Source organism: Triticum aestivum, chromosome 7A (assembly GCF_018294505.1).
Source record: "Triticum aestivum cultivar Chinese Spring chromosome 7A, IWGSC CS RefSeq v2.1, whole genome shotgun sequence".
Taxonomy (NCBI): domain Eukaryota; kingdom Viridiplantae; phylum Streptophyta; class Magnoliopsida; order Poales; family Poaceae; genus Triticum; species Triticum aestivum.
Genome location: NC_057812.1, coordinates 53,965,355 through 53,975,701, shown reverse-complemented (window position 1 = coordinate 53,975,701; position 10,347 = coordinate 53,965,355). Strand labels below are relative to the sequence as shown.

The 10,347-nt window shown below is 51.4% G+C and overlaps 1 protein-coding gene across 1 annotated transcript; it reads right to left on the bottom strand.

Annotated features, from left to right (window-relative positions):
• Nucleotides 1-283: 283 nt before the first annotated feature.
• Nucleotides 284-6,289, bottom strand: LOC123152991 (probable E3 ubiquitin-protein ligase ATL44). Its single transcript, XM_044572328.1, has 2 exons — nt 5,786-6,289; nt 284-374 (listed from the first exon to the last, which is right to left on the bottom strand). Exons 1-2 carry the CDS (start codon nt 6,142-6,144, stop codon nt 284-286), a joined length of 450 nt encoding a protein of 149 aa, XP_044428263.1. The 5' UTR covers nt 6,145-6,289.
• Nucleotides 6,290-10,347: the final 4,058 nt, after the last annotated feature.

The window sequence follows — 10,347 nt, the reverse complement described above, 5'->3', positions numbered from 1 at the left end:
AATTTACACATAGACGGCTAGAAGATCATGCATGTTTATGCAAGGATGCACGGATTACACACACAGTTTACATCTGATCTTTTACACAAAAGGAAGGCCAAAGCATGTCCCTTCGATTCGGACCGACATGTCCAATGTACTAGGTGATGCATCTCTCACTACGTACAGCTTCCACGGTAGGTCTCCTGGCCCCGAGCTTCACGCATGCATGCATGTGGACTTATCTCGATCAAAAAGCATCTCAGCTTCGAGCCTGGTGCCCGACGTCGACCGGAAGCTCTCCCTAAGCATCATCATCATCATCAGTTTCCATGTCGTCCACAGGAACATCGCCAAACACATGCAACCCCAAGGCAGCTATCCATAATGTTAGACTGTATATACGTAGCCTCTATATTGTAACGTTATATTGTACCCCTTGGGTACCTCTATATAATGAGATAGCCACACCCCGGTTAGGGGTGTCGTGCAGTTCCCAAAATACCTTGTTTTACATGGTATCAGTTTAGGTCATGATCACGATGTCTTCCGCTGCTCCCGCCGCCGCCGCCGTCGTGCCGACCTCCGTCGCCGCGGCCGCCGCCACACCGGTCCTTGCCCCTTCTTCGCCGTTCCTCGCCTCTGGGCCTCTCGTGGCGGCCTATGGGGCCCCGCCGCCGCCTGGGTCCCCGATCCAATCTCGCCCGCATGGTGAGACCTCGGGTGACCTAGCCCCAGTCGCGGCCGATGCCGCCGCGCCGCCGCGCCGCCGTCCTATGGCGCTACCGCGCCCTCGCCCTACGGCTACTACCCGTATGGCGCGCCTCCGGTGGCTCCTGGTGCTCCGCCGCTGCCGCCATCCTCGTGGCCGGCGCTTGGTGCGTCGCCTCTACATCAACCACCGGCGGCGCCACCGAGCCACCCCTATGTTTCTTCGCCGTTGCCTCCCCAGCACCCCTACGCAGCCTACCCAGGGCCGCACGGGGCTGCGGCCTCCTACGCAGGGGAGGCGGCTGCCTCGCTACAGCCGTCGTACGGGGCTGCGGCCGCGCCACATCAGCATCCTCCCGGGGCTGCGGTCGTCCCGCCCTACGGGGCCCACGCTACTGGTCCTCCCGGGTTTCCCGGACTGTATCCGGTGCCTGCTGCTCATACCGACCCGGTCGCCGCGTCGTCACCGTTCTACTTTTCACATCTGCTACCGGTGAAGCTTGCGCCGGATAATTACTTGTCCTGGCGTGCCCAGGTGTTGCCTCTTCTGCGGAGCCGCTACTTGGAGGGATATGTTGACGGGTCCATACCGTGTCCACCACCCCACCACCCGGCGTACCACACCTGGGTGGCTCAGGATCAGGCCGTCCTCTCCGCCATCCAGTCCTCGCTCACCCCGAGCGTCTCGTCGCTGGTCATCTTCGCCGCTACATCCCGGGAGGCGTGGGCGACGCTCCACACCAGTTTTGCCTCTCAGTCTCAGGCGCGTGCTCACTCTATTCGCACCGAGTTGGGTGAGACGAAGCTTGGTGACCTCAGCATCACCGACTACTTCAACAAGATGCGGGGTCTCGCCGACACATTGGCCACCGTCGGCCAGCCGCTACAGGATCAGGAGTTCACCACCTTCGTACTGAATGGGCTTGATGATGATTATGACAATCTCATTGAGAACGTTCACGGTCGCGATGACCCGTTACCACCTCGTGAGCTCTACGCCCGTCTGCTTGGCCGCGAGCAGCGCATCAAGGCGCGCCGAGCCTCTCCCAGTTTCGCCTACGCCAATACCGCAACTCGCGGCAAGCCTCAGCGGTCATCTTTGTCCGGAGGCAAACCAGCGCCGCCCTCATCACCAGCTTCGAGGGGCAGCGCTCCGACCATCACAGGTGGTAACCGGCCCGTGGCGTGTTGTTCTTCTTGTGGTGCCCAACAGGCGTGCCAGCTGTGTGGCTTGGAGCGCCACATTGCCTCTCGCTGTCATCGTCGCTACAAGCAGGATTTTCTGGGCCTCGGCAACAACGGAAAGGGGAACGACAAGCAGGTTGCCGCTGCTGTGATGAGTCATGATCATGGTCGCACTCCGTCATACTCCGTTGATCCTGCATGGTACATGGACACTGGAGCTACCAACCACCTCACCAGTGAGATGGGTAAGCTCTCTACTCAGGAGCCATATCGCGGTCATGATCAGGTGCACACCGCTAGTGGAGCAGGTATGCGCATCTCTCATGTTGGTCAGGCTTCTCTCCTTGCACACAACTTTCGCACATTGCATCTATCTAATGTCCTTCGTGTTCCTTCTGCTACACGTAGTTTGTTGTCTATTCCTCAACTTACCCGTGATAACAATGTCCTTGCTGAGTTTCACCCCTTTCGTTTCTTTATCAAGGATCGGGACACGAGGGCCGTTCTGCTTAGCGGTCGTCTTCGCCATGGCCTGTATGCACTTGATGCGCCGCGCTCCTCTTCCACGTCGTCCTCTCCTCAGGTGTTCAGTGGTGTTCGTGTGTCGCCTACAGACTGGCATGCGCGCCTTGGTCACCCGGCGACTCCCATAGTTTGACATATTTTGCATCGTCATGATCTACCAGTTGTGTCCAATAAAACTGCTGAAACAATTTGTGATGCCTGTCAGCAGGGCAAGAGTCATCAGCTTGCGTTTTCAGAGTCTAGTCGTGTTGTGAAACATCCTCTTGAGCTTGTGTTTTCTGTGTATGGGGTCATGCCCAGACATCCGTTAGTGGTCACAATTATTATGTCAGTTTCATTGATGCTTACAGCCGTTTCACTTGGTTATATCTTATTAAGCGAAAGTCTGATGTGTTTGATGTCTTCATTCAGTTTCAAGCACACGTTGAGCGCCTTCTTAAGCACAAAATCATCCATGTCCAATCCGACTGGGGGGGTGAATACCACAACCTTAACTCGTTTTTTAATAAGCTTGGGATCTCGCACCGCGTGTCATGCCCTCACACACATCAGCAGAATGGTGCTGCTGAGCGTAAGCATCGTCATCTTGTTGAAACTGGCTTAACCTTGCTAGCTCATGCCTCCGTCCCGTTTCGATTCTGGAGTGATGCTTTTTCTACAGCTTGTTTTCTTATAAACAGGCTACCCTCGAGGCTTCTGAAAATGCAAACTCCGCTTGAGCTCTTGCTTAATGAGACTCCGGACTACACTTTCTTCAAAGTGTTTGGGTGTGCCTGCTGGCCTCATCTCCGTCCATACAACAAGCGCAAGCTAGAGTTCAGGTCTAAGAAGTGTGTCTTTCTTGGGTACAGTTCTCTTCACAAAGGGTACAAGTGCTTACATGTTCCTACCAACCGCGTCTACATCTCTCGTGACGTTGTGTTTGATGAAAATGTGTTTCCCTTTCGTGCACTTCCGACTGACCTCACCACTTCCACTTCCACACCACCAATGCCTGTGTCTACACCTACGCCTGATCAGTTTGTGGATGTTGCATATGCCCCTGCGTTGCTTCCTAATCATGCTGCAGGTATTGGACGCGGTGCTCGGCTCGAGCTCATTGATGAACAGGTCGCCGATGATTCTTCTGGTCGGGACGTGCATGTGCCATGCATAACGGGTGGCACCCGCCAACCCGCTCTCCGGTCGCCCGAGGCGGTCAGCCCGCCTGGCTCGCCCACGCCAGCTCCAGTGGCGGGTGCCTCACCCGCCTCGTCCGACTCGCAGGACCCGGCCACCCCAGTGGCCGCCTCGCCCGGCTCGCAGGCTTGGTCAGTGGCCACCTCGCCCGACCCGCGAGCCTCGTCCACACCAGCGGGACTCTCGCCCGGCTCACCTGGCTCGCGGGCGTCACCAGCCTTGCGTGGCTTGCCTGGGCCACTGGCGGGTGCATCCCCTGGGCCGGCCAGTGCTGTCGCTAGCCCAGTGGCCTCGTCGCCTGCCCCGGCCACCGAGGAGCCTGACTCGCCGGACTCGGCTTCGGTCTCGTCCACGACCTCTGCTGGTTCTGCTCCAGCTCCGGCTCCGGCAGATTCTGCCGTCACACTTCGACCGCGCACACGGAGCCAGTCTGGTGTGTTTCGCCCGAAAGAGTGGACAGATGGCACGGTTGCGTGGCTTGCTGCGTGCATGGCTCATACTGCTGGCGACCCTAATGCAGAGCCTCGTCACTTTCAGGCTGCGTTGAGTATTCCTCATTGGCGTGCTGCAATGGAACAAGAGTTTTATGCCCTCCAACAGAATGATACTTGGCGTCTTTGTTCCTCCAAAGTCTGGCGTCAACATCATTGATTCCAAGTGGGTTTTCAAGGTCAAGCGCCATGCTGATGGTTCCATTGAGCGTTACAAGGCACGGTTAGTCGCCAAGGGCTTCAAACAGAGGTATGGTCTTGATTATGAAGACACGTTCAGTCCAGTTATCAAGCCTACTACCATTCGGTTACTACTGTCTCTTGCGATTACTCGTGGATGGTTCCTTCGTCAGCTTGATGTACAGAATGCCTTTCTCCATGGCATTCTGGAGGAGGAGATTTATATGCGTCAACCGCCTGGTTTTGTTGATCCGACACGACCTCATCATCTCTGTCGTCTGGTCAAGGCGCTGTATGGACTGAAACAGGCTCCTCGTGCATGGCATGCTCGCCTTGGATCCGTTCTTCGGGCTCTTGGGTTTACTCCATCCACTGCTGATACATCACTGTTCCTCCTCCAGCGCCCTGAGGTTACGATGTATGTCCTGGTTTATGTTGATGATATCATCCTTGTCAGTTCTTCGGCTGCTGCAGCTGATCGCCTTGTGGTTGCTCTTCGTGATGATTTTGCTGTCAAGGATTTGGGTGCTCTTCACTTTTTCCTTGGTCTTGAGGTTTCACGGTCCTCTGCAGGTTTGACTCTCACTCAGAAGAAGTACTCCTTGGACACGCTTCGTGCTGGAATGCTCAAATGCAAACCTGTTTTCACTCCGAGGTCTGCTACTGGTCGGTTGTCTGCTCTTGATGGTGACTCTCTTTCGGCTGATGATGCTACTGAGTATCGCAATATTGTTGGTGGTCTGCAATATCTCACTATCACCAGGCCTGATATCTCCTATGCAGTTAACCGTGTCTGTCAGTTTTTGCATGCACCCAGGACGTCTCACTGGTCAGCCGTCAAGCGTATTTTGCGCTATGTCAGTAGTACTGCTGCCTATGGTCTGCATCTTCAGCCTGCACCGTCATATGAGCTCTCGGCCTTCTCTGATGCCGACTGGGCTGGTTGTCCGGATGACAGGCGATCCACGGGGGGTTATGCGGTATTTCTGGGTCCTAACTTGATCACCTGGAATGCTCGCAAGCAAGCAACTGTGTCTCGCAGCAGTACTGAGGCTGAATACAAAGCCGTTGCTGACGCAACTGCTGAGATCATATGGGTACAGTCTCTGTTGAGAGAGTTGCGTGTTCCTCAAGCTCGTCCTCCAGTTCTGTGGTGTGACAACATTGGTGCTACATATCTTTCTTCTAATCCAGTGTTTCATGCGAGGACAAAACACATTGAGGTGGATTATCACTTTGTTCGGGAACGTGTTGCACAGAAGCTACTCTGTATCAAGTTCATCTCATCAAAGGATCAACTTGCTGATATCTTCACGAAGCCTCTACCACAACCACAGTTTGTAGGCTGTAGGCGCAATCTTAACTTGCTTTGTACTTCAGGACATAGTTAAGATTGAGAGAGGGTGTTAGACTGTATATACGTAGCCTCTGTATTGTAACGTTGTATTGTACCCCTTGGGTACCTGTATATAATGAGATAGCCACACCCCGGTTAGGGGTGTCGTGCAGTTCCCAAAATACCTTGTTTTACACACAAGAAATGTAGGTGTGCAGCAGTACAATCTGCGGTGGCGGCGGGCGCCGTGACGACCTCGCGACGGCACATGGGACAGCTCTCTTTCTCCTGCAGCCACCTCTCTACGCACCACCCGTGGAACCGGTGCCCGCACGGTGTCTCCTTCCACGCCGCGGCGTCGTCCTCCTCCAAGCAGATCGGGCAGCTGAGCTCGTCGTCGTCGTCGGACGGCGCGTCCACCGTCTTCAGCGCCCCGGCCACCAACGCGGCCAACTCCGAGTCGTCTGGATCTCCCACGACGCCGAGGAACGCGGAGTCCTCGTGGCCTCCTTCTTCTTGTGGCAGGTCCATGGCAAGCGATGGCATCAAGCTAGCCATAGCGCGTGATGGTGAAGTGAAACCGGATCTGATCGTAGGAGATCGATGTTCGGGGAGGCAATGGGAATAAGCGAGCGTACGTGCGGCAGTTTACTTATAGTGCTTCGGGCTTGGATGGTAGGAGAGGAGATCGATCGGGAAACACGTTCTCGTGCCGGAGTAGGACAGGATTACCACGGCTACGTACGCCCGACTTCATTTCTATATCGATGTCGATCCGGCAGGAAGGGAAGCAACGAGTTCGTCTCTGATCGGCATGTTGGGCAGTTGGAGTCCGTTATGGCGGGATTTTCCAACGAAATTTCTACTGAACTTCGGATTTCATATTACCACGGGTACGCCCAACTTCATTTCTACTGAACTTCGATTTCGGATTTTCCAACGAAATTGACCGTGCAACTCTGTTTTTTAGAAACACCATACACAGCCAGACGCTCATCCACCCATCCCTATAAACGCACATCTTACCTCTATGAGCGTCTCCGAGTGACCGAACTGGCACATTATCTTGATATTGACGAACTCGCCATATATACTTTTGTAGTCGACAGGAACATCTCTTTCTACTGAACGCACAGTCCTAAAAGGCCTGAAATAAAATGATAAAAATCCGAGCACAAGCGTTAAGTCTAGGACTTGAATCCTAGTGGGCTGAAGATATCACTGTCATTCTAACCATCTAACCACTGGTTGGTTTGCAACTTTGTTATAAGACTAGTGACACGTCTGATCATATTTTGCAACATAGCGTATGTAGATATTATTTTCGTTCACTTAAAACCTAGCTAAGCGCCATCCCCCAACCTCACCACCATTGCTGCCGGCTGGTGTGGCGGCGCCTGGACCCATGTCCCTCTTGTTATGGTGGCGCTGCTTATCCGCGTTTGCAACGGCCTCTTAGGACATCTCTGACTGATCCCAATAACCAGTTAAAGGAGGATAAATTCGTTTTTTCTTCTCTAACCAAGAACTAACATAACCCAGCACTAAAGGGGGAGGCTTTAGTAACGACCCTTTAGCCCTCTAGAACCGGGACTAAAAGCCATTTTTCTACTAGTGACCTCGATCGGAGCCTACTACTGATAACTACATTACATACTTTCGCAGCCCGAAAAGGAGCAGAGCTGCATAAAAGAAACAAAAAAACAATGCACCTAATTAATACATAGATTACACAATACCAGGTATGCATAGAAAACGACAAACGCGCAGCCTCAAACACACTAGCTAGCTCATCGGCCTGATCGGCATCGATCGATTATTTCTTACTTCGATTGTGCTGCTTCGCCGGTCCAATGAACTTATCGCCACCCTCCAAGCACGTCGATCCAGAGTTAGAACAGACCACCTACAACGGTAACCTTTCTGCAATTTGTTCTTATCCATATTTTCTCCAAAGAATGATTGGTCTGACGTATCCAGTAATTTTATGTTGTTGAAATTGACGTAGTATCCAGTAGGTAGTATTTGTATATGGATCATCATCCTAAAACAAGAAACCAAGCATACCACAAGCACTCCCAGAGCTTAGCGCTTCTCGGCCGTCGTATCATTTCCTTGATGTGTTTTGGGCCGTCGAATCCCCCTCCCAAACATGCTCGATCGTCGGATAAAAACTGAGAGCTCCAGCAATGAATAGTGTCAGAACTGGGATGCGACCGCCTGTAATTTCGATAACCCGTCGAGGGCATTTTTGGTTTTTCACGTCTTAGGTCAACATGTCTTGCGAGGAAGAGCGACTGCCCTACTCCCATTTGTCCGTCTCAGCTCTCTCTCTCTCTCTCTCTCTCTCTCTCCAAAACATAGCCGCCCGCAGCCCACACACCCCCTGTCGTCGCGCCGCCGCTCGGCCCGGCCCCCATCCCCGACCTTGCGCCGCCCAGCTCGTGGGTCGCCTCCCCCGCCTCCTCCCTCCCACACTCACGCCTCCCCCGCGCCCAGCTCCTCTTGCCCCACCTCTCTCTCTCCCTCCCACCCCACCTCTCTCTCCCTCCAAACCCTAACCCGTGCCCGCCTCCCTACCCGCCACCGGCCGCCGCTGCCACCAACGCCGCTCGCCCAGGCAACCATCCACGACCTCACGCTGCCCCCTCCCGTCATCCGACCGCTAGGCACCAGGGAAGGGAAGAGAAGAGAAGAGGGAGAGCGAGCAGGTCAGGCGGCGGCCAAGGCGCTCGCAGATCCTCCGGCGCCGTCGTCCGACCTTGGCCTCCGAGAGCTTCTTCTCGGCGGCATGATGGTACGGGCTGCCTGCTCCATGCCCACGCCATGGCATACTCGGGGCGCCGCCTTCCCCTGCTCCAACCCTAACCCTGGAGTTGTGCTGCTGGTCAAGGTACGTCAATTTTCATTTGCTATTGGCCCCTCCCCTCCCCTCACGCCGTTGCTTTGTTCACGCAGGTGATGCATACTGTTGGGTGAGCTTCACTCTACCTTGGTGAGCTTCTCCACACTACTGGGTGAGCTTCTTCTCCTCTAATCTTGTTTGCTGCAATCTACCTTGAGGAGAGGGATTAGGGATTTTTGTTTTCTTCTTGTGGAGGAGATTCTTCGTTTAGCTAGGTTCCAAAGAAGAGATTTTTCTTTGCCTCTCTCTCTTTTTGTTTGTACCTTGCTGCCAAGGAGAGCTTTGGATATAGCTAATTATTTACAAAGGGGAAAACTTTGTTTTTGCCACTCTAGTTTTTGCACACTTTGCTTATGCCACTCTAGAATTTGACATTTCACTTTTGCCACTCTTAGCTTTTGACAATATATCACTTTTGCCATTCCGTGGCAAAAGCAAAAGTTTTAGAGTGGCAATTGCAATACATTGTCAAAAGCTAAGAGTGGCAAAAGTGAAATGAAAAGTTATCATGTTTGCCATGGAATGTCATTTGCAATGTATTGTCAAAACCAAAGAGTGGCAAAAGTGAGATGTCAAATTCTAGAGTGGCATAAGAAAAATTGGTAAAAGCTAGAGTGGCAAAAACAAAGTTTTCCCTTTACAAAGTACATGTGTTGTTGCCTTGCTTGGTTTGTTGGCCATATTCTGACCTATGTCCATGTATGCATAGAGGTTCTAGGTAGGATATATCTGTATGTATGTGTGTGTGTGTTATGTTTGCTTTTGTTTGAAGATATACTGATTTTTCCCCAAAAGAAGCCATGGATATTGCAATTTGTTTGATTCCCACTCGTGTTACTCTTAACCATGGCTTGTTTTTCTGATTTTGCCCCACTTGTGTTACTGTTAAGCATGGTTTCTTTTCTGATTTTGCCCCAAGAAGAGCTCTAGGGCATGTTGATAAGATATATTGCTGAATCCTCAAATAGGTCGTGGAGAATGTTACTTTTTTACTCAAATATGGATGTTGTTGACATGGGAGTACTTGGGTGGCATCAATTTGGTGCTTCCCATGTCCATGTGCAGAGAAAAAGAGAGGAAGGGGATAGATGAGCAGGGAGCAGAAGGACCAGAAGAAGAAGGACAAGCGAGGTGGGGCAATATGCATGTCCATGGAGGTATGTCACCCTCTCCTCCTGTCTTCTGTTTCCTTGTACTGCCATCCTTAATCCCATTTTATTCGATTTGTTAAGTTGTGTTACTTGTTATCTCCTAAGAAAAACTAGAAACACGAAGAAACTTATATTGAAAGTAGTTGAACTTCCAGATTGTACACGTTTTTGTTGTAGATTAGGTAGTAAAATTTAACAAATATTGGCCATACATGTACGTAGTTGAAAGTAGTACTTGAGTTGGATAGGTTTCTTAGTTACACGGTTCCCATTAAGTACAGCAAAAGGGATCCTGAATTTTAGTGTTTATACATGAACATTGTTTTCCTGCTATTCTACTATGGAACTATGTGTCAGTTTTTTCCAATATTTCTCTTATTGAATTTTATATTGCAATTCTTTCCTATTGTTATTTCTGTGACACATATAGAACATCGTGCTATATTTATAATTTTCATCTGGGATATTATCATGTGAGAACCTTTGATGCATGTTGAAACCACCGTGAAAAGTCAAGCTGCATTGTTTAATAAATGATTGACCGATATATTAAGTTCAGTTGGTCAAATTTACATTTAACTATAGATTCAAGAATGTCTTTGCGAACTAAAAACAGAACAACTATGTTGATTAAAAAATTATCCAAAAACATGTCCGAAGATCCCACAACCGCCTACTAATAACCCAGGTTAATTAGTTGATCTA

What these genes read in the sequence shown, in the direction of transcription:
- LOC123152991 (XM_044572328.1), bottom strand. Translation starts at nt 6,144, where the DNA reads ATGGCTAGCTTGATGCCATCGCTTGCCATGGACCTGCCACAAGAAGAA. An exon ending in GCTGCACACCTACATTTCTT is followed by an intron (nt 375 to 5,785) that starts GTGTGTAAAACA and finishes ACGTATATACAG; the next exon opens with TCTAACATTATGGATAGCTG.